Genomic DNA, 25,135 nt, shown 5'->3' with positions numbered 1-25,135 from the left:
ATAGAAAATTCAACCTAAACAAACGTAAAGAAGAAACATTAAGTTCTGACTTACCTGTGGTTTTGCAAAAACTTACTTTAGATATATTCTGGCGATTGGATTGCATTAGATAGAGTCGGAGGACTAACAGGCGGATTGATTCGGTGCATTGGCAGCGATGCAGAAGCTACACCAGATTTTTGAATTGAAGAGGGAGCTGAGCTTGAGGCAAAGTGGAAATATGGATGTTGTAACTCTGAGGAAATCATAATATTATGACACTCAGTTATAGGTCAGCAGTGGGTCATGTTATTATGTTACGTGAACAAGAATGTCTACCAGTAATTCATTACATTTTGATGACTTAGTACATTTCGCGGCCACACCGGCGGCTGCTGACAGTATCTGCTGAACATGAGTGCTACCTGCGTGTGTGTGTGTGATCGTGTGTGCAGGGGGTGTAGTTTCTGCTTCACTTAATCTCATTTAGTAAAACTGACAAATATTGGTGCGTGCAGCAGATTACGGTTGAACCCGGTTTGATCCAGGTCAACGCTTTACTGTAAACAACATGTCCTGTCTGCGCTGTGTGAGCCCTGAGCAGAGGAGCAGAAAACTCAGCGTGATTCACCAAGAATTTAAATCTGATGGGTGCTGGTGAGGGCTGTGCACCCAGGGCCAGACGTGGACAGTGATGCTTTGAAGTTAGAAATGACTCATACAGTTAATGCTGCGAAATACCATAAGCGTGTCACGAACGATCATTGAATATTCCTCATCAATTTTATTTTCTCCATCACAGTGACGGACTAATCTGCAGGGATAAACATATACAAATTAATTTGTCATTGTGGCGTGGCAGATTTGGGGAAAAAAAGACATGTGGCCATGATATTAAAAAGTCTTCCATGACTTAATTTTAATCGCTAAATAAACACATCACATCTGTCAGCTTAGTGGGAATCAGATCTGCAGTTTCTGCTGCATCACAGCTCTGAGTTTTAAATTCGACTCCAGAGTGACTATACGTGATTTCTGTCCTGCTAGACGAGCAGACTAAAGATGGAGATCTAGAGTGGACAGATTTTCATGAAATATACTGTTGATATGCTGGTCCCCTGAGGATGAATCATGATGTCTGATATTTCTTTCAGCAGCATCTTTTGGCCAACATTTAAACTCGATTGCCGGAATAAATGTTATGCTGAAACTTCAAATTTCTTTAGGTTCAATTTTCAATTTTATATTGTGACAACATCTGATTATAGTCTGGTTAGGTTTAGGCAGAAAAACCACCTGGTTAGAGATCATGTTTTGGTTCTTTTGCCACAAGCATGGCAGGAAAATGTCCCTACATCCTGTTGAAACTAACCAGTGGTTTCACGCTTTCACATGTTGAAATGCAATCCTGACCAATGGTCTCTGGCTTGGCAGCCTTCAACATTTGGCAAAAATTCCAATCTAATTGGCACAATAAATGTTGCAAATGCACATTTCTGCAAGCCACAGATATGTTGCAACTTTACTTAATTTTAGGATCAATCTAATTATCAATAAATATGATGATGTGATATTCTACAGATACAGACATTAAAACTGTAGTGAAAGGCTGGTATGATGTCATTATGACTGTTTATAGGTTGTTTTCAGGTCTATTTTTGACCCGACAGAGCACGGGACTACAGCTAGACGAGGAGAGCTGGACTCTGTGTTTATAACATGGATGCTTGGTGCTCACATACAGTCAAAGCTGATGGACAGTGTTTCATAATGTCAAACTTTTTAATATAAGGATGTCGACTAGATTATCACCACCATCTTGTTGCTGCTGTTTCAATTCACCCTGACACAGATCCAAAAGTTGTATATTTGTATATAAATGAACTTTCATTTCATTATGCAACCCTGTGTTGTATAATGACCAATAAATGGTCTTGTACCTTGTAAGAGTAGCTACACAGAAGTCACGGTTTAGTTTGTACATCAGTTTTGGGGTTACAGTTCGGTATGAGTTTGGTAAAACAGGGAAAAAAGCGTAAGACTTGGTTTCTTTTCAGTTATTTTCAACAGACATAGGTGTAAGTTACAGTTTGTTTCACCTGAGATAGATAGTACAACCTGAAGTGCATGAAAGTAACTGTCTGGGCAAAGATAGTTGATTGTCTCATCCCTGCACAATGGTAGATGTGCTTCCTTTGTGGCCTAATTCGACCTCCATTTTTGCGGTAAAAATCTAGCCTGGTGGCAGACTGAACAGCGTAGTAAAAGCAACATTTATAGGGAACCAATCTGTAGGTGGATAGTGTCACAATATGAGGGGAGGTAATTAACAGTCATCTACAGTTCTGTCTGCCCTCTTCTCTGCATTGAGTCATAACGCTGACGTCAGTAAGTAATACACATCTCTGCACCGAGATAAAGAAGAAAAATGATACTGGAGTCAAGAAACTTCCTAAAAGAAATTTTCAGTTGCTTTGGAAACAAGCGGAAGTTTCTTGCCACAGAGGAAAATGTATTCTGGAGGATTTTAAGACTCAACGCAGCAGCTTGTTAAGGTTAAGGCTTCACTGATGCATTTTGTGAATTATAGCATGAATGGAAGGAGTGTTCGACGTCTTATCGGGGGATTTAAAGACAGACAGACAGACAGACACACACACACACACACACACACACACACAGAGCTGTGCTGGGATCAATAAGTCGACACGATCACTCTCTGCTCCCACACTGATTGATGAGCTGCCTCTCCTTGAACAAATTGCCTCCTCTTCCTCGTGTTTTTTCTCCCTCTCCTCTTCCTCCCGTTCTTTACCCTCTTTCTACACACTTTGGTTCTCCTCCTCTTCCTCTCTCACCCAGCTTCTATTTCTACTCCTCCTCGTCCATCTTTTTCCTCACCCTCATCCTTTCCTCGCCTCCCTCCTCGTTCTCACCATCCTCCCTCCCTGTCCTCCTCCTCTGCCTCCCTGCACTCGTGATGTTAAGTCTTCATGCAGCTCTCGTTTTAGCCTGCAGTTACGGAGCATATAGATCAGGTGATGCTGGGTGGAGGGTGGGTGGAGCCGTGCAGTGCGGGGTTCAGAGGTCGCGGGTGTGGAGTCCCTGAAGCCAGGCGGCGTGCGTTGGCTGGCGGTCTGCGTGTCTTCAGGGCAGAGAGGCCTGAGAGCTGCAGCAGAGTGACTCAGAGCTCCGGAGAAATCTGTAGCCACGATACAAAAAACAAAAACATCCTGACAGAAAAGGCTTCATGTGCTGCTGACGGTGAATGAGAGAAGTTCTCCGAATTAAGACCACACGAAGATACTGTGAGCATTTTTAAATTGTTGGTAACATCCTCCACTCACCTTTCACTCACCTTTCTTAGAGCGGTGCTCACTCTAACACAGGACTGCAGAAAGCCCCTGCTAGTTAACCTTGTTTCGTACTTATTCATATTTATCAACCTGAGGCTAACAATAAACCGTCAGTGACGCAAGGGTGGTGATTCAGGTACTGGTGAGACATTGAAATCCATCGCAGACAGCAGGATTGAGTCATTGATCCATGATTTTGAAGGTTTATTTAAAAGTCTAAAGACTGCACAATGGTGATGGAAACACCTGGTAACACCTGGGTGGACACGCTAATTTTCACCCCTTTTCCCGCACGGTGCAATGACACGTGGAAATTAAGGAGTTTAGTGCATAAATGCTTTTCCATCCGTCTCCGTTTAAGGCAGCGCTCGATTATTATTCAGTCGGCATTGAGTTTGAAAGAGAGACTGAAATAAAAGATAACATTACTGTACTGTAACATTGTCCCTGATGTCCATGTCATACCTGATCGTTGCTGCGCACATGCAGAGATGATAAAGAGGCAAGATGTTTCACTCCTTAGCTGCTTCCATCATTAGCTGCGAAACAATGTTATTTACAGAATTTGTGATTTTGAGCGTTACACACCAGAAAAAAACAGGCAGAAGGGCAAACTCGTCTACTAGCAATGGGATTCGAGTCAATGGTTTTATGCGCATTTAACCGTATTTAAAAAACCTATGGATACGCACTTACTTTGGAGTAAAATGGTGTAATCTTAATTATGTATTCATGTATTTGAAAGGATCCCATTACTCGAATGCCCTTGGCACCAGCTAATCTTCCTGCAATCCAAAAGCCAGTACATGTTCACCAAAGTCATCCCGGCTGCAATATTTTATCACCAACATGACGATCACAAGGGAAAGGGAATGCACCAGGAACACTGTACGTTGGTGGATGAGCTCAGATTGCATTGTGAAAAAGCTGAACCAGGTAACTCGATGACTCTGCTTTTTTCACCCTCTGTGTAACGTCAGGACAGTGGCAGTAAAACTGAAAGTTTCTTTATGTTGCAAATTGATTTTCTATTACTGTCTTGTCACATCTCCACAATCACGGGTGGAGTTGGTCCGACTTCCCGTGAAAAATAGCTTGTTTTGTTCGCCGCATAATAGCTGGCGATGTCTGCAGGTGTCCTTAAAAATATTCAGTGGTGTGACTCGAACCTTTTGGCAGCCTTGTTGACTGTAATAACGACCCCACCATCCCCTCCACCTACTGATGTGAAAGGTGGCTAATAAGCACTTAATGTGAACGTTTGGTACAAATGTCAACCTTGGATGAGACTGGGCTGATTCTTTCATGAAATACACAGCCTATAATAATAGTCCATCGAAAATCTAACAAGCAGGTTTGTATCTTGCTTGTTTTTGGAGGACACTGGCTAAAGTCAGCTTGGATTCGTAGCCTTTTAACAGATACAGATAGAGGCAGAGAATCATTTGCAGATATTTCTCAGGCTGCTTTTTTAGGTAGCAACATAGTCCACTCCTCCATCATTGATCCGTGTGTTCATATATGCTCCAAACGATCGGCAATTTGCAAGAAAGCCACTAATTGCAACGCTTCCGGCGGAGCTTCAGAACCAGCAGATGAAAAACAGACTCCAGGCATGAAGATCATCATCATTGCAATATGCGATTTGTTGCGCATGTTCTGATCGTGTGTGTGTTTCCTCCTCAGCTGTCCCACCCCAGGCTGTGATGGCAGCGGTCACGTTAGCGGGAAGTACGCCAGACACCGCAGGTATGAACCGCACCACATGTTTTAAACACTAATAATGAAAGATTCAGACAGTTCTTTGTGTCAATGTCAAAGAAACTGTGGATGGAAGGAGAGACTTAATTTTCACCTGAGATTACGGACGTTTGTTCGGGTGCTCTTTGATCTCCTGATTTTGCATTAAAGTCATTTTATTTTGCCTAATGAATAATCTAATTGTGTACGAAGTCTGAAAAGTATGTCTTAAGCTCAGTAGTAATTATTATTCTCGACTGTCCTCTTTAGTATGAAACCAAAATGAACATGTGAAGTGAAGAAAGCAATACATTTATTTTATCAGTGTTCTACACTAGAAAACGTTGGTGCTTTTGTCAGAAGCATCTTTTGTTAAATGTTAAACAGTGTGAACATCTGCCGAGGTTTGGACAAGAATCAGATTTTGAGATTTCTGGTTTAAGTCTCTTCTCTACAGCTTTTATTTGAAAGAAATAAGCGTCTGTGAAAAGGTGCTTGGGAACCTTTTTTCCTCCAAATGTTCTTTCAAAAATCTACCTGAATTAATTCAATTGGCAGGTTGTGTCTTGCTGCATTTTCGGCAATTGATAAGTTTCCTGGTGAGTGTTCAAATATTTCTGCTTCACTCAGATATAAAACATTTCCTAAAGCCTCGATTTCATCTCTTATTGGGCTGTTTGCTGCGACATGGAGCAGCCGACTGCGCAGGCAGGACCGTCACCATACATTGAGGACACCAAGCTCATGTCTTGGGTATTTTTTCTATGATAACACACAAACTACATATGGCAAGTCATTTAAAGGCTGGTAATGTATTTTTGTTCATCAGCACAAAAATAATAAATGAATTACTTAAATTTAAAAATTATCTAGAGAGGTGGGAAGAAACAAAGTACAAATACTTTTCAGGTATATGTACTTTACTTGAGTATTTATTTTTCTGACACTTTTGACTTTTCCTCCCTACATTTGAACACAAATATCTGCATTTGAGGGGAACATTTTCGAGCCTGTACTTTATTACTTTAACTAGAGTAAAGAGGTAGTATCTGTACTACTTCTTCAAACGTCTAACTCAGCAGCTCAGAAACCAAATCGTACCAACAATAAATGAGCTTGCGTCACGGTTTCAGACTTCCTGGATCGCCAGCGTTTGCAGGTCGCAGCCTGCAGCTCCGTGAATCCGGTGCTCTGTCACCGGGGCCGCAGATAGAAAACCAATCAGGCAGAGTGTGGAGCTGTGAAGTCTCCAGGTCACACCAACCGACGGCTGTCCGTCCTGCTGCTCCAGGGATCGGACTGGTGGATAGCTTCTGCCTCAGATCTCTGAAGCTTTTGGAAACGGTGAATTACCAACAAACGCAGGGGGCCGCTGCAAAAAGTGACGCTTTCTACGAATCGTTTCAGCTCATGTCCAGTGTGAAATCTTCTGAAGTGAACCTGCAGGCAGAGTGAGATCATTGTACTGAAGCTGCAAAATGCATTCTGGTCGATACGTCATAAATTTTATAAGACAGGTGAAATATAAATCAAAGCGTAATGTAGCTGCATTGAAGTAGAGGTTTTCGCTAAAATACAATATCATTTGAAGCCTGACTGTGAGGCTGTGGAGGAGGGAATTTAAATATTTTTTTTTGTAAAATGTGATTTAAACATCCATTATAAAATCAAGGCACTCTCTGAGATGTTTTAAGGTTATTTTGGAGGATCTCTGTGGTGTTATTTCTGCTGTGTGTGAGTGGGAGGCTGGCGTATAGAGGTTGCACGGCTCAGGACAGCGGTGGTTTGACGCCCGAGGTAACAGAGAGATAATGAGAAGGGCAGGATGGCGAATCGCTGGCAGAGCAGACTGATGGTGCTGCGAAGGGCACAGAGACATGCCGGAAAATTCAGCATCAGGCACACACAGAGTCAAACACCAAAATAAGAGCGCTAATCATACCTTCTTATAAATACTCTGATGGCGGTTCTTAGAGGATGGAAGCAGACAAAGACGAGATTTAAAAAACCCTCTTACCTCTCCGTCTTTCACTCCACTACTCTGTCATTATAACAGGAGCTCTGCAATAGAAATTTATCTTATTACAGAGTTCTAGGTACTAAAGGTAATATTTTAAGTTAAGCTTCACCATTTTATCATAGAATCAACTTTCAAGTACTCTTGCGTTGCCATATCACTGAACAGTTCAGGTCCAACATACTTATCAGATGTATTTATAGATCTGCTATATCAGATCTCCTGACCCTGTACGAACCTGGTTCTGGATTTCTGGCTGTTTCCAGAGTCAAATCTAAACACGGAGAAGCTGCCTTTCGCCTTTATGCTGCTCAGATGTGGAACAAAATGCTAGAAGAGTTGGTTTTATTATTTTCATTCTGTGCACGTTCTCCTGTTTGCTTCTGTTGTTTTATCATTTGTTTCTTGTGCTTTTGCCTGTGTGCACTCTGTTAAGCGCTAGGGTTGCCTTTGGGAATGAAATATGCTATATGAATAATGCTTATATGCTAATATTGAATAATGTATGAAATGCCTTGTCTTGCCCTCAGTTCATGGTGTAAAAGCCCGGTTACAGCAGCATTTAAAACTGGCAAACTTTGCATCAAAAGCAATTCAACTCAAAGTAATTTGCAATTTTCTGAGAGGGGAAAATGTTCAGCTTCGATTTGCCGAAAGAATTTGCACTGCTGACCAATAGTAAGTCGTCTTGACTGTGCTGACCTTTGAGGAAACGTAGAACCCAAAAAAGAGTCCAAAAGTTTATGAGCTGTGTGTCAGAGATTTTTTTTTAATCTCCTCTTTTGGATTAAAACTGCTCCAGAGTTATACTATACAGACAGTCATGAGACAGGAGTCTGCCAGATAAACATGAATGCGTCAGAGTGCTGTTTACCTCTTCGAACTGCTTCACACCAACAAAACTTGAGATCTAGAAGGTTAGGATTACAGCAACAAAACCTGATGTTTTAGGAGACAAAGCTGGATGCTTCTGTCGAGACGTCAGGACTTTTTGTAGCCATGGTTAATGCAACAAAACCAGATATTTTTACTGAGACATGATATTTTCCTTACCCTAACCAAATGTTTTTTTGTGCCTAAACCTAACCAGACCTTAACCACAACATTCACAACATGCAGTTGAAAACTGAAACGTCTCTGGATGACTCTGGACAAATTCAACATATCCGTTGTTTGCAGAAATGTGCAATGCCAACATTTATTCTGGCTATTGTGTTGGATCTTTCCCTTAAGAAAAGCATCTCATTGCAAGGTCCGTTTGGTTGGTGTTCTAGAGCTCTCAATCATATTACATGATGTTCATCAGCAGAGGAAGTTGCCCAGTTCTCACAGAATTGTAGATTTTCATTTTCTGAGCACTTTAAGGACTTCTCGTACACGTTTCACTTAAAAGCCGAGGCTCAAAGTTCCCTCTCGACGTTGGAAACAGGAGTAATAATCTCACCGCGAGACCGTTCTTCCTTTCATCACTGCTGATAAACAGTCGTACCGACAAACCACTGAAGTGACAGAGAAGGAAAGACAGAGGTAGAGCCAGACAGAATGAGAAAAAAAGAGAGAGAAGTAGGTCGTCTGATGGTTCCCTCTCTGGGGAAAACAACGGCTGAATCACTTAATCAGTTAATCATCGGCTGATCACAGGAGTATACTGTACACAAACGTCTGATTTTACAAAGACACAGAGGGGGAGAGCACAGTATCAGTTCCTTGTTTTCGGCCTGCGTTATTTTTATCCCTTCTATAGCTACAGTTTGGGAAGTTTCCTCCGACTCTACCAAACAGTGATCAACCATTTCTAACCTGCTTTATTTGACATTCCCCGGAGACGGAGATGGATATCAGCTTCATCTCAGTGTGTCCAGCACAGAGATAAGTCAAGGATGTGTTAAGTCGAGCTTAGCACAAAGATTGGAAGTAGCTGGGAACTGGTAGCTACTGCTTGATAATGGAGAGCAAGGTTAAACCACAATTTCACCAGCCAGTCTCCAACTTTGTCTGCCCCCACAGCTCGAGACTGCTTCAACTGGGTAATTTTAGCAGTTGGGATATTTTGCAGTCGTCTTTGGGGCAATAAAGCCTGATATTTTTAAGGAGACATTTAGAAATTTTGCAGCTATCTTTCAGGCAACAAAACCAGATACTTTAAAAGAGACATCAAGAAATTTTGCAGCATTCTTTGGGGCAAAAAAACTGATATTTTTACTGAGACGTTGAGACGTTTTGCAGCCGGACTTGGGGCAACAAAACTGGATATATTCGATTGGTGACTGAGTTGTTTTTTTGTTTGTAACCCCACAGCAAGGTCCGTGTCACAGGAGCTCTCGATTACATGTGTGATCATGATCAGCAGAGGCAGTTGCTTAGCACAAAGACTGGAAGTAGCTGTGAAGTGGTAGCATACTGGCTGATAATGTGGAGCAAGGCTAAACCACTTTCGTCACCAGCCACTGGTATTTGGTGCTGGGCAGGTCAAGTACAGCGGGTTTATCAGAGGTTTATCAACGATAAAAGCTCCCTGCTGCTGCCAGAAAATATGCTTATGAGAATGGTGAGACTGAAGGAAAATGGTCTGGGCTGCAAGACAGAAACAATGATCTGAAGGATGTCAAAACGTTCTGAGTGGAGTGACTACTTTCACATACAATAGTCATTTTACCACCGTGCTTATAAAAATATTAATGAGTGCAGGTTTAAACTAGTAATTTAAGACCGAATTATACAATCAGTGTCTAGTCTGTGGGGCTGGGAAATAAATTGAAATTATACTGTTACGGATATCATTTTATTGTGATCTGGCAGTGTTTCCTTTTCCTGGTTTTAAAGGGAGTATAAAAGTAAAGTGATGTAATTTTCAAAAACATCCTCATCAGCAAGCGACTGAATAGGTCGATTACCAGTGCCTCTCAAAACAATATGACTGCTGCCACATACCAGCAACAGGCGTACCCTGTGTTGTGTTGCAGTTTGGTTGGGTTTAGGGACTAAAAATACTTAGTTAGGTTTAGGAAAACATCGTGGTTTGGGTTAAAATAACTACCTTACTAATGTGACTTTAGTTACAAAAACATACCTGACTGTAGTTAGGTACGTGGCGTAACTTAACTACGTTAGTTAGTTAAAATAATTGACTGCTGACTTTTGGTTACACACTGTACATGGAACAGCAGTCTCCTGAGTGAAAGCCTTTGTTTAACTCATCCATGACCTACTCTTCATCCTGCCTTTTTCACTCTTTATTCTACTTCACCTGACTTCTTCCTTTGTTGCCGTAATAATTACTACAGCCACTAGAGATCATTGCCTAACAAGAAAATTGAATATGGGTCATACTGTAATAAGCTGCTTTCACAGTCGACCTCTATGGTTGTTTTCCTGATGAGAATGGGCTGTAATTTTCTGAACATACTGTACCAGACTGTTCCAATACTTGTCTCAGCCTTTCATAATAACCACATTACTGATGATTATTTATCAAAAATCTCATTTGGCAAAAGAATTGTGATATTTGATCTTTTGCCATCCAAGCGTTTATAAAGTGCTTTTGAGGAGATTTCAAAGCATGGAGATACATATTGTGTGTTGTCGTATTGCCTAAAAATATATATTATTTTGAGGACACATGGTCCGTCCTTTGTGCTATGAAATTGGAACACAGCATGTGAATCCCCTGAGCGTAGGCATGCAGTTTGAATCCAAGGCATGGGTTTTTTCATGGGATTCTTTGAGATTAAGAAAATTAAAGAATGTGGTCTTTAAAGCCTGATATCCTCTAACCTAATCTTATTCTTAATGCTCAACCTCTACAACATTTCTCCACCTCTCCTCGTCTCCCTGCTGGGATCTATAACTTCTCAAAGCAGAGGCACAGTTTCTGTTGTTCCTGCTACTGAATGAGTTGGGGGTGGAGGTGGAGGTGGGGGTGGGGGGGTGTAGTCAGGCTCAGAGTCTCTCTCTCTCTCTCCCCCCCAGTGTTCCTTTCTTCCTCCCCTACCTTTCTTTGTCTCTCCCTCCCTCCCTCCCTCCCTCTCTCTCTCTGGAGGATGTCACCATGGCGACAGCACCGTGCCGATGCTGCAGTATGAGGACCAGGAGGGATGCAGCCTGTCTCCCATAGCAACGGCTCTTATAGGATGTGAACATCGTGTCGCCCACATTACCCCTCCTCCCCCTCCTCTCCCCTCGTCTCGCTGCCACCACCCGATCTCTTATATATACCGCCCCCCCCTCCCCCCCACAACTCCCCCTGTTTGCTGGTGCCAAAGCGTTGCCACGGCGATGAGTGTTGGCATGTGGCATAGCCGGCGGCAATGATCCCACCTAACCACACATACCTCGATGTAATTATCACTCTGCAGCTGCTATTTGTGGCTCCTGTATAATTGTCCTCATTCACCAAGTACTATCATTTTTTTTTTCATTTATTTCACAGTTTAAAGTCACTTGAAATTTTACTGTTAATACATATAATAATAATATAATGATAAAAAAACTATTTTATAGTATTATATTTGTTGAATGCACCATTTTAATAATTACCTACAACAACAAAATGTAAATGTAAAGCTCGCTCCAGTGTTGATAAAGATTCACACAGTTGCAGAAAATCTCTCTGATTGGCTGACAGGTGGTGACCTCAAACAGTTCTGATCTAAATAAGTGCTCAACGTATATTGAACTGCAGGTAGTCTTAGCAACAGTGCAGATGCTTTAGGCTCTGACAGCAAGTCAAGTGATGGCTGAACTGACTGTGGGTTAAACTGACTACAAACATGCTGTAAAGCACATAGGTGGATTTAAAACACACCCTCTCTTTGTTGCTGTGGTAAATTGGAGAAAAGAATGGATTCGTAGTCATAGAGACAATAATGGATTTCCAGGTGTCCACACAGAGACAAAAATTGATTTCCAGGTGTCCACACAGAGGCAAAAATGGATTCAAGGCGTCTTAATAGTGGCAAAAATTGGCTTGTAAACACTAACTGCCGCTGAGGCTGATGGAATGTCACAGGTTTTTACTGAGACATCGAAACATTTTGTAGCTGTCTTTTGGGTAACTACCAGAAATATTTATCATGATGTCGGCTCATTTTGCAGCCGTCTTTGAAACAAGAAAACCACGTACTTTCAGCCAAAACGTGATATTTTTCTACCCCTAACCAAGTGTTCTTTGTGCCTTAACCTAACCAGACCTTAACCTTAGCGCTGTGACAACATAAACTTGAAGTTTCATAGGCAAAGAACCAAAAATTCAATACATCTGTCTGATATGAAACATACAAATATGACATATGTATGTGAAATGTACAATGCCCATTATTAAAACAACATGACCGTTGCAGTGTACCAGCAACATGCATACAGAGCTGTATTGTTGCAGCTTGGTTAGGTTTAGGAAAACATTGTGGTTTGAGTTAAAATAACTACCTAACTAATGTAACTTGAGTTATAAATGTACCTATTTTACGTACCTAACTGTAGTTACGTTATGCATGCAATGTAACTTAACTACGTAAATAAGTTAAAATAACTTACCGCTGACTTTCAGTGACACCAGTCTCCACTAGGAGTACACAAAAGTTAAATGTACTACTCACTCCAGTGGTGATAATGAGTCGCACTGTCGCATTAACCAAAGTGTTGAAGAACTGAAAATGTTGACCTAATAAAAGTTCTAGAGGACAGGTCAGTGGACCACCAAAATCAGAAGGATTCATCCTGGCAATCAGTCCAACAGTTCTTAGATATTTTAGTCTGGACCGAAGGTGTGGACCAACTGAGCAACAGAGCGACAGGCCGGCACTGACATCCCCAGAGCCACAGTGCTATCATGACGTCATCTTATCATATCATGCCATCAACAGTTTTTTAAAAAAAGCCTTTGCTAATAAATAAATGCAAATAAAAGGATTTCAGATTTTAAGTAATTTTGTCATAATAAGTTCTGCGAAGTCCAACACCTTTAATCTGGCAAACATCACTGCAGGACTTTTAGTAGAATATATAACTGAGCGTCATCAGCATATGTGTGCAAACAGATGCTGTGTTTCCACAACATTTAACGAAAGTAAACTGAGGAACAGGATAGATGAGATTTGAGTGTCACTCTTCTGATTTTTTTAATACTACACAAACTAAACAGTTGAAATACTGTGCGTGAAGCCAGTACTCCACAAACAAAATAATCCATCCTAAATGTAATTGATAGTAAGTTAGTAAAAAAATAAATGATTTGAGAACACCATTGCTTCAGAAAACAACTTTATCTATTACCATTTTGCATTAAGATGCTTCCATTTCTTCACAGGGAGACATTCAGTACATTTACTTTCATGTAATGTAATTAGTCTCTTGAATATGTTCATGAAATGGCAACACTTGATATGTCAGAGAAGCCAATATGGAATTTTAAATTGATTAGAGACTGAGAGAAGAGAAACTGATTAAATCAGTTTCATTCACCATGTAACACTCCAGCGTATATTTCAGATAACACACACACATGCACACACATGCATGCACACACACACACACACACACACACACACACACACACACACACACACACGCACTTCTCCTCTAATGATCACTCCATCTTTTACCTTATAAGCTGTCAGCTTGCCTGTGTGTGTGTGTGTGTGTGTGTGTGTGTGTGTGTGTGTGTGTGTGACCTCAGCCACCTTGCTGTCTCCCGCCAATTAAAATTCCGGTGGTAATTAAAGCAGATCTGAAACGAGGGAATGCTGCAGACAAGGGCGAGAGACTACGCATGGTAATTATGTGGAGGGAGAGAGAGAGAGAGAGAGGAGGAGGGGGGTTCACACATTTTCTCTTCCTACTAAACTGCTCTGCTGCAGTCTGACATGATGCAACGTGATTGATAAGATACTGTGTCGAAGAATCGATCGAAGACCTTAACATCAATGTTAAAACCTAAAAACCAGTGATGGAATGTAACTAAGCACATTTACTCAAGTACAACTTCAAGGTACTTGTACTTTACTTGTGTATTTCAATTTTATACTACTTTATACTTCCACTCCACTACATTTGGAGGCAAATAAACCACATTTATTTGATAACTTTAGTTACTTTGCAGATCACATGCTGCAACAGAGCCAAAGCATCACATTTTTAAATTAATTTATGTTACCTGCAATCTGGTGAGAAAAACAACAACAACAACAACGACAACAATAACGCTGATTATGATAATCAGAAAAATGTTGAATATCAGATCCGATAATTGGCCACTGCTGACAACGCCGATGACTGCGCTGCCGACAACACCACTGCTGATAACGCCGCTCTTGACACCACGCTGTGCTAATGCTCTGGTTCGATTTAGGCACAAAATCCACTTGGTTAGGGTTCGGTAAACATCATGGTTTGGTTTAAAAGACTTGTTTTGTTCGCCATGATCACGGATGGAGGGGGTCCGACGTCCCGTGAAAAATAGCCGGTTTTGACGCCACAAAAATGGATGGATAATAAGGATTTAATGTGAACGTGACATGCCACGTTTGGTACACATGTTATCCTCTCTGGTCTGTGGTTTTTCAGAAATGCTAAGGGCCAAAGTGATATCCTGGAGACTGGGCTGCATACGTCTCACCAAAGCTCTACCTCTTTTTTTCCAAAAAGAGATAGTGGCCCTTCACCGACTTCAGTGTAGTTAATCTCAGTAATGATCTAGAAATAACTGACTGTCTTAATAATTCATATGCAGGCAGTTCAGTAGCAGGTTAACATTGATTAAAACATTGTCACGTTGTCACTTGAAGAAAGAAAAAGAACAAAGTCGTTGTTAAACGGTCTAAATGTTCTATTTTCTGCAGGTTCGTCAGACAAACACACAGCGGTTTCAGTCAGAAAAGCAGCGTCACCTCCTCCAACTCGCCCTCCAAACACAAAATAAGCTCTTTCATATGGAAATGCACTAATTGATTTCCTAAAATCTACATTAAAGCCGTGTATAATTGTGCTTGCTGTTTTGGAGCAATTAAAGCAGAATTTTCCCAACAGTTAATGACTATAATGGGATTTGCGTAATTGAGGCCCCGGTTGAATAAGCTTTGGTTTTTTTAGGGGCTCATTCTCCTTCTCAGCGAGGGCGAGTGGATATCCACTGCAGTGTCTTCACACACAGACCGCAGCAAAGGGAATCACATTACCGGGACCTTTGACCTTTACACGCAGAGCCTTTCATTCTCCTGATGACCCTCCTAACTGTACACCATCAGACTCTGGCTTTTTATTTTTGGCGAAAGGCGCTTTTGTTTGAGCTGGAAAACATCTTTGAACATGACAGAATCACATACATTTTTTTATTTTGTGACCAGTTTCAAATTAAAATGCTTCTATAAAATGCTAATATGTGTAAGTCTTACATATATTCAAGGCTGATATATAAGCGAATAGAAAGAAGTCAAGTGAAATCTGTGCAAGTTGAAGAGGCAGTGGGTTATTGTTCTGTTTTTAATGATGATTTTTAAAAACATTTTTATTTTAACAGTAATGAGCTTTGCTTTTTTAATTGGAAACATTGCAACTATGGTGTGATCTTGACAAAGCAAGCTATTTTAAGACCAGGAGACGTTTTTTTAAAATGTTGAAACCACAAATAATTCAGCAACAGTGTTTTGTAAACTGTTGTTTAGATTTCAGAAATTCTGAATTCCCTAATGCCATTTTATAAGCTGCTGTAAGTGTTATTTCCTCATTAAAATAGGTGTTAAATAGCTCCGTATTCCAACAATAATCACTCTCTTGACAATGACTCATGGCTGATCGACTCATCGTCCCGTGGTCAAAAAAATCAGATGGCTTTTCTCAAATGCAGGCTTGAATCTTGATGAATTCGAGGCGTGTCATGCTAGTAGACTATAAGTAAAAAGTGCCATTGGCTCACATTTTCAGTCGGCGTGCTCCCTCCTTCTGCTACCTGCATTTTCAGAATCTCTGTCTCTACAACAACGACAACCTCCGAGCCAGCAATCTACCGTAGCTCTTACTGCAAGCAGCTGTTACCTTTTCTTTTGCGATGATTCATCTTCCCACATGCAAAACAAGTTCCCCAGACATCATTTTGCGCCACCCAAATGATTGATTTACAGAAAGACAAGCAATCCAGAACGTTTTTTGCTCTGGGTCGACTGATATGTTTTTTTAAGGCTGATACCGATTGTTACAAATCAAGGAGGCTGAAAACTATTTTATAGTTTAAATTAGTTTAATTTCAGATGGTAATGTGTTCTGGAGTTCACAGTTTGCATAATCTGGTTGAAAATATACATCTTAAGCACTTAGAAGATCTCTTGTCATGCAAGAGAACCAAAAAAACAACAAAAAAACCCAACAAAAAACAAACAGAATGGTCAAAGATGTCATATTGACATATATGGTGTGCTCATTGATTCACAATGTTTTGACCTCTACGGGCTTCCATCAAGCAGGCTTGGGGCTCACGTTCATCCAAACAGTTGTGATCTTTAGTCTATCAAACATTTAATGGTTCTCATGGGCCAAAAATAATATAAGACCAAGCTAGCCAACCAGGGCAGGGTTTTCTGTTGGCACACTCAGATGTGCTCTGACTCTTTAGGATCAAATGTGATCTGGCCCATATGTGTCAGCCAGATTGGCTCGTTTTTCAGACTTATTTGACCTGAGAATCGGCTCCAGTTTGCTCCAGAAGAGCAAACTTCAGGCCGGTGAAGTTAAAGATAAGATACTCAAAAAGATTAAATAGTATATCAGAGAATAAAGATGGCTGCTGATCACCTATGTGCCCTCTGTCTTGCTTCAGTGTCTACGGCTGCCCGCTGGCCAAGAAGAGGAAGGCTCTGGAAAAACAGCCACTGGAGCCGGCTGCCAAGAGGAGGCCCTTCCTCACCTCCTGCCCGGGGGAGGAGGAGGAGGAGGAGGAGGATGCCGGCGCCTACACCAGCTACGAGAATGAAGCCATGGAGGCGGGTGACGAGGGGAAGGAGCAAGGGGAGGTAGTGGAGGAGGACGAGGAGGAAGAGGACGGGGAGAGAGAAGGAGATGAGGACGGCGACGTGGAGGACGAGTTCTCGGAGGACAACGAGGAGCAGGGAGAGGAGGAGGAGGAGGAGGAAGAGGAAGAAGAGGAGGAAGTGGAGGTGGAGAGAGCTGACACGACAATGGGAAGAGAGCGGGTGGAGGAGGAGGAGGGGATGTACGAGGAGGAGGACGAAGTGGAGGACGGTGACGATGAGGAGGAGCAGGACGATGAGGGAGAGGAAGATGAGCAAGAGGAGGAGGAGGAAGAGGAGGAGCAGAATCATCAGCATGGTGAGTTTGATTTTTGGATTTTTCTGCGTATTTCCTGCATTTTGTTCTTCTGATTGTTTATCTAAGGTTTGGTTTCATTTAAAGGGACAGTTCACCCCAAAATTAAAAAAAAACAAAACATATTTTCTACGTAAAGAATAAGTATTTTCTTCATTTCAAGGTGAAAACATGTTGTATTTTAGATACATTTTTCAATTGTTATCGGTGCTAACCTCTGTGTTAAATAAGGGCCAATACCTGCCACCCCTTTTTCAACATATGCTGATACAAAATTTTAAACTGCAACACTAAATTGAATGCATGCTTCCTTTCCTGCCAATCCCTTGAGCCTATGTAGTTAATTTAAAGTCATCATGGGAATGGCGAACTCTGCATCTAACAATTTAATATAGTATGCTAAAAACGTAGTTACAGAATAAACGTAGTCCCTACAGTCCTGCTAGTGATTATTTTAAAGGTTCAAGGTGATTTGTCATTATACAGCACAGGTTTGCATGAAGAAATGAAAGTTTTAAAGTAAATTTGCAGATAATAACTTCTGCATACAAGATTTAAAAATGAACTGCCAGGTCTTTAGGGGCTCCGTAAAGCAAATACATTTAATCACTATTGATGAAAAATTACTGGCAATTAATAGACTCAAAACTTAGATTTGATGTTAAGAAAATCTTTATGCTTTAATATAATGTTTTTGATGTTTATTACTTATTCCTTCCATGTTGACATTATTAGTTCATTAGGATCCCCGTTGGCTAACGCCATGACAACAGCTAGTCTTCCTCTTCCTGTTTAAAAACATAAAACATGAAAAAGTAGAGAATGTAAATGTTTCCTTGTCTGTCCTCTGTCCTGCGGTGAAATGTTACTAAAAACATTCAAATGGAAATAGATCTTGTGACATCCTCAGCCTTTCATAAGGCACTCTGGGAACCACTGACTTAGACAACAAGAAACCTCAAAGTAGTTTTATTTGATGGTATTATTTTTGCAAAGACAGCTCTGAGCTGCAACCACCAACAAAACAAGTGGATGTATGAGTTTATTCATTCATTTCCTGTACAATGGAGACGTGAATGTAGATAGAAAAGGTGCTGGATTATCAGTTAGGGAAAGATCATGGTTAACAGAAGCCAAAGTTAACTGTTAATTAAGAAGAAGTAATGTGTCCCGCTGGCTCATGTCAATATCAGACACTGCACATCCAACAGAAGTAGCAGTGCCTCAAGACTTCCACTTTTACTTCTGAGGGACAGTGTTACCAGATTCAGAAAATCAAATGTTCATACAAAGACTCCAGGATTAGTGTGTTTTCAGGGCAAAATCGGAGCAACTGAGTTTGTAGAGTATGTGAATTTTTGCCGAAGTTCTTGTTGGTGCAGTGGTTTCCACTGTTGCCTCACAGGAAGAAGGTTCTGGGTGTGAAACTTTCAGCTGGCTGGGTGTTTGCATGTTCTCCCTGTGCCTGAGTGGGTTTCCTCCAGGTGCAGCAGTGCAAATATACATAGGTGCGGTTACCTGGCTAATTGACGCTAAAGTGCCCATAGTAGGTGTGAATAATTGTTTGTCTTTATGCGTCAGCCCTATGATAGACAGCGACTTGTTCAGGGTGTATCCCTGTCAGCATCCAGCTGGTAACATGGGTTTACCATGTTGACTACAGATGGCTCCAACAACAAACTTCAAGAGAACCATAACAAAATGAAATGGTTTTACGCCCCATTAAATACAGTGACAAAGAGGTTTTGATAGGTTTGAATGGTTTGTTGGCTCATTAACGTGAAAGACGTGATTGTGTCGTTTATGACAGATCCGGGGTTGGTTGTCTGAAATACAGAGTTACACAGTCAACGTACAGTATGATGAGGATTCAGGGTTTCTCCAAATGAGCTCCATCTTGTTTCAGTAAAAAGCTGAAACAATGAGATGTCAGAAAGGCCTAAAAGTGACCTCACGTGGCCTCGCAATTGTTGTATTCTTGCAATAATTACAGTCATTACTCGAGAGGTCACTTTTCAGGAAAATGTTAAAACGGGTCATAGATCGAGTTTTTGAGAATGATGTTTGAGAGGATGATGTTTTTTGGGGGGAGGATATCTTGTGAGAATTTTTCAGGCGTCTTGTCGTGTTTGACCAGACTCAACCTGGAACTTTTCTATAAAGTAAACATATGTTTGACCCCAGAAAGCGACGACTTTAACAGATACTTGAATCCGGGGGTTAATATTCTGGTTCTGGGTCAAACTGCTGTCCGATCTTGTTTTGCATTTTGGTGTTAGAGGAGGAAGTGATGAGAGCTGCTGAGCTGAATCTCTGGTAGACCAGATGCTCTGCGCTCTCCCGCCCGCCACGTTTCCCTCGATCCCCCCCCGACACCCCCCGTGTCCTCAATCGCTTCTGACAGCGCTTCACGAATAATCGGGAGAGGAGCTCTGCTGAGTTATTAACTCCCACCCTCCCCTCCCTCTCCTCCCCTCCCCGTTCGCCTCCTCGTCTCGGCGGACGTGTCACATGCGCTCGGCTTCTCCTCCTGAGAATATTTATGGCTCCCGAATCGGAGCACCTCACACGCCTCCCTTTTCAATTTCTCTGCTCTCATTCGACGTCTCTGTCCCCAAAATCAACAGCGAGGCTTAGCAGGGAGAGCGGCGCTGCTCTGCACAGCTCTGGGTTGTATGTTTTTTGTGAGTAAACAGTGAATCATAATTGGGAGGGATGCAGCTAATGTATTCAGAAATATATGAGAAGAATCCGGGTTCATCAGCATTGCTGAGTTTATTAGAGGCTGCATGAGCCTCATTTGCTTTTCATCTGCAGGATTTATATTCTATAAATGAGAAGATTGTCTTATTATCTACAAAATGAATCCATTTCCTCTTTTTGACCAATTACCTACTGTTTATCTGGTTTATTGTGCAAAATACTGAGTGAAGCTATGCTGATTTGTGAAAACTGGCTGTGATGTGAGATGAGTTCTGTGTTTGGATGCCTGAAAAAAGCCTGAGAGGTTTGTTTTTCTCCCTCCTGACAGTAGAGAACCACTACAAAGCCAGTGGACAATCAAAGCTCATTCCGATCCTGAAGGACGACAACAACAACAGCTGCACCATCAGCGCCGGTAACGGCACCGGAGAGGAGTACGAGAACTACGACGAGCTGGTCGCTAAGTCGCTGCTCAACCTCGGCAAGATCGCAGAAGACGCCGCCTACCAGGCCATGACCGAGTCTGAGATGAACAGCAACTCCTCCAACAGCGCCGGGGAGGACGAGGACGACGAGGATGACGACGGCAGCGATCAGGGCGACGGGAAAGGCGAGCTGAGCGTGGACCTGGACAGCGATGTGGTCAGAGAGACGGTGGATTCCCTGAAGCTCCTGGCGCAGGGCCACGGCGCCATGCTGCCCGAGGACGGCTACCCTGAAGGCGCCATGATGGACGATGGTGGCCACGCAAACGGGCGCATGAGGGCTCAGGCAGACGAGAGCGAGGAGGAGGTGTGTCTCAGCAGCCTGGAGTGTCTGAGGAACCAGTGCTTCGACCTGGCTCGGAAACTGAGCGAGACACAGACGTCTGATCGACCCGCCCTCCACCACCAACTCCACCTCTCAACAGATCAGCAGATGATGCATCACCTGAGCAGGTATGACTACTACTCATCATGTTTTTTTTTTGTTTTGTTTTTTATCACTAGCCTTTCTGCTATGACTGAAAGGATATCTGGGTTGTTTTATAGCAGAAAACAGTTGGAGGAAGCTGTTCCTCCAGAGCAGAGGTTTCCAGACTGTGAGGCACGCCTCCCCGGGGGATTCAATGTGGAGGGGGAGACATGAGGCAAAAAAGAGACTGAAGTGAAAGAGACAGATGCATAACGGCGTTCTAAAAACAACAGGATGTTAGTTATTGTAATTCTGCCTGCTGATTTGACCCCCTCATCAACACAGTTAACAGCTGTGACACACGGCTCATGGAGGCAATTAAAATACTTAAAAACCCTGAGTGCCTGAGTGTCGCAGTTTGCGTCTAATAAAGTAAAATAAAGAGAGTAGTGAATAAATGTCCACAAAGACTGAGACATGATAGAAAGAAGACCCTCCCTGTTATCCAGACTGAGTATCATCACATTTTGTTGTGTGTACATCCATCGTATGTTGTAGACATCCAAGATGAGAGCACGGTTGGCGTAGAAGAAAATTGTTGTTGGTCCATTATTATTTTTAGTGTTATTTTGTCATATTCTTTGATTTATGTTTACTCGTTTCTATATGACAGTCAACTCTGTGATGAGACAAATCATCTACATTGATTAAACAGACATTGATTAACAGATCCTTCGGATTAAATCATCTGTTATGTGTTGAGGACACAGGTCCCTTTGATTAAATCTCAGCTCTGTGAGGAGTCACATCTGAATCTCAGCCTCTCATCCTCCCATAAAAAAACAAAACATCAGATTTTCAACCCAAGGCTGCACAGATAATAACGTTACTACAAATGTTGGTGTTGGTTTGTGTTCATTACCTTTTTTTGTACCAGCACTGTGTGCAGGTTGTTACTAAAAAAAGAAAAAAACTATCTTATTTTGTGTGCTTATGACTATTTGTCCCTTTTTGCCTTGGTATCTGAAGAGGTATTTTATTAGTGTTGTATCAAAGTCTAAAGTTCTGGTACTATGACAACCTTATCTGGACAAGGAAAAATGCACGTTATCTGTAAAGTGTTAATGCGTCATGATTGGAATTTGACTGGATCTGCCCACATCTGGACGTAGCCTGACGCACTTTGTTTGTGGATCTTAGGTTGGTGTAAATGAAGTCCATACAACAAAGTGGTATCCGCACACAGCGTATAATTGTTTTCAGTTAACATAAAATACAGGTTGTTGTTCAAATTTAGAATGAAAAAAATAAACACCTCTAATTACTGATTATTCTGTAATAGGTTTATGAAAACACCAAAAAATGTGTTATTCAACAGAACTGTGTGAAAAATGACAGCAACACTGGTGCAGAATTTACAAAGGCAGACAAAAAATTAAGAATTTGTCGTAGACAGTGTTTCATAAGTTCATAAAGCTTCCCCGGACACAACAACTCGTAAAATATGTGATTTTTTTAACGGAGTCTGGGGCTACTAGGTGCAGGTTTTGCTATGGAGTACAGAGAGCAACAGAGGGCAAAGGGAGGACTTATTAATATTTGGAATATGTTTCCGGATATAGAACCCATTTTAAAATACAGGTTGTTGTTTACATTTAGAGAGAAAAATAATTACTGATTATACTGTAATCAGTATAGTCTGTGCCATGAAAGCACTAAAAGATGAGTTATTCAACGGAACTGTGTGAAAAATGAAAGTCACACAGGTGCCGAGTTTAAAAGCGAGGACAAATAATTAAGAATTTGTCGTAGACAGCATTTCATAAAGTTTACAAAGCTTCCTCTAACACAACAGCTCACAAAATGTGTGATTTTTTTAAGGGAGTCTGGGGCTGATCTGCCACTGCCTCAAATTCCTCAGGCACAGGTTTTGCTTTTGAGGACAGAGAGCCGATCCCCACAACAAGGATAACAATTAACACATTCAAAAATACCAGGGGTAAACGCAAAGGCAAGATCAGATTTTTTGTTATTCAGATAACATATCTGGATACAGAGTCTGATTTAACACCAAGTGTCAGACTTAGAAAACCACCTGTTCCCACGTAAAAAGAAAACTTAGTAGCAGTTTGTTTATTATTCATTCATTTTATTTTAATTTTTTTACTTAATTTAACCAGGAATAATCTCATTGAGATTCTGGCCAAAGCAGCGGCACAGCTACAGCCATGAAACAAACATACTGTATAACAATTAAAATGAAGACAGATAACAAATTGCTGAGGCAAAACTTTTAAAACATCTTCAGCCAGTTGTCCTTTGTCCCCCAAGATTCAGACAATTTTGTACCTGATTCCAAGCTGAGGGAGCAGAGTACTTGAATGTCCTTCAGCATGGACTTTAGGGACAGTGAGAAGAAATAAATCTTGGGAGCGAAGGCCATAACTTCCCACACTTTTTTGAAAGATGTGGTCCTGTAGGTTGGAGGGAAGCAGACCAAGAATAGTCTCCTAGATAAGAATATGTCAGTGTTTGAGATATAGTCCTAGATTTTATTAACAAAACGATTTGTTTTTGTTTGTTTTCTAACAACTTATCTTAATACTCATTCGGTTAAAATGACTCGCATATGTGAATGTATGTTCTGAGCTGCACTGTGAGACAGGAGATGTGACCGACACATAATAGGATAAACAGGGACCTGCTTCATTCATGGTTGACGACAGTAGCTACTGTTGTTTTTGTTACCTTTGAAAAAATGTCACCAGCATGCCGTTACTGCATGAACGCCATCTGCTTGTGTTTGAAAGACAGATATTTGTTCTGGTCAGACACTGCAGGCTGAAAATGTGGAATTATAACTGAGATTTCAATTCAACACGTGTCATTGAAATTAATTAGATTGTATTATTTTAAAAACTGTTATTCATCAGGTAAGTTTATTAGATTCAGATTGTTCAAGTAGTCTGCCTCAGAACAAGGCACAGTTTTGTTGGTTTGCGTCGCTGTCTCTGACATATTAGATGTCACAAGGTCATAATTGGTACTTACATCAGCCTTTCATCCCCGTCGTTATCAACAGTAGCTTTGTGGAAATCATGTAAAAGTTTTGATGTAAATGATGAAAGTGAAAACTTTTCTGGCCCACAGGTCAAACATTGATTTAGTGGAACAAAAGCAGGTACAGACAATGAGCTTTTGTGTCTACCAAACTGACATTAACAGAAATTTCAGACTATACACACACGATTCAACTGCTTCCTTTACAACAAACCAGCAACAAACTTTCTCTATTAGCATCTGCCCTCCAAACAATGCCTTGTGTCATGGACAAATCATTGTTTCTCCACACTTTTAGAACAAATTTAGACCTTTTGTAACTTCTAGACAACCTCAACTTATCAAAAGAGTTACTCATAGTTTGACACACATCTGTGGTCATTTCTCCTCCTCTTTATGGCTCAGGTATGACAGCTGCCAGCAGGGAGCACCGGGGGAGCCCAGGTACTCTGACATGGTGAACCTGATGAAGCTGGAGGAGCAGCTGAGCCCTGCGTCCAGAGGTTATCCGACAAGCTGCAGCCAGGAGGGCGATGAAGACACCACGTCAGTGGCCTCTGACCGCTCGGACGAGACCTTTGACATGGCCAAGGGAAACCTGTCGCTGCTGGAGAAGGCCATCGCCCTGGAATCAGAGAGGGCCAAGGTCATGAGGGACCGGATGGCCTCAGAGCACACGTTTCCCCGTCGAGATCACCACCATCATCATCGCGGCCATGGCGAGCACAGCCCGAGGCTGAGCGGCGCCGGCGAGGAGCGCAAGTCCAGGATGCACCACGACGGGTTGAAGAGGGCTTACTACCCTAAAGGTAGGCAGCAGAAACCCACACACTGACCCTCACTGGGTCATTATTGATCGCTGTTAAGACTATATGTTGATTCTTTATGTTTATTCACTTTGGACGATGCGGAAAATCTTTCACTCAATAAGTCTCCTGAGCAGCACCAACTTAACTCTGTCTCATGTCTTTTGTATCACATATTGTATTGTATGCTATGTGTTCATGCAACACATCCTCAAACCAAAAAGGTTGCTTGCTAGTGACCTACCAAAACAACATGACCGTTGCAGCTT

At 41.6% G+C, this 25,135-nt stretch overlaps 1 protein-coding gene across 6 annotated transcripts in view; it reads left to right on the top strand.

Annotated features, from left to right (window-relative positions):
- myt1la (myelin transcription factor 1-like, a) overlaps positions 1-25,135 on the top strand; it is an 82,313-nt gene that overhangs the window by 23,672 nt on the left and 33,506 nt on the right. For all 6 annotated transcript variants that reach the window (XM_084378038.1, XM_084378033.1, XM_084378037.1 and 3 more), the window contains exons 5-8: positions 5,022-5,084; positions 16,898-17,406; positions 20,435-21,044; positions 24,466-24,869. In XM_084378038.1, the coding sequence (XP_084234164.1) occupies positions 5,022-5,084; positions 16,898-17,406; positions 20,435-21,044; positions 24,466-24,869 (1,586 nt within the window). The remainder of the gene's footprint in view (positions 1-5,021; positions 5,085-16,897; positions 17,407-20,434; positions 21,045-24,465; positions 24,870-25,135) is intronic.

The sequence above is a fragment of the Pagrus pagrus genome, assembly GCF_965226575.1.
Source record: "Pagrus pagrus genome assembly, chromosome: 16".
Taxonomy (NCBI): domain Eukaryota; kingdom Metazoa; phylum Chordata; class Actinopteri; order Spariformes; family Sparidae; genus Pagrus; species Pagrus pagrus.
The sequence above is the reverse complement of the archived record's forward strand: the minus strand, read 5'-3'. Positions and strand labels throughout refer to the sequence as shown.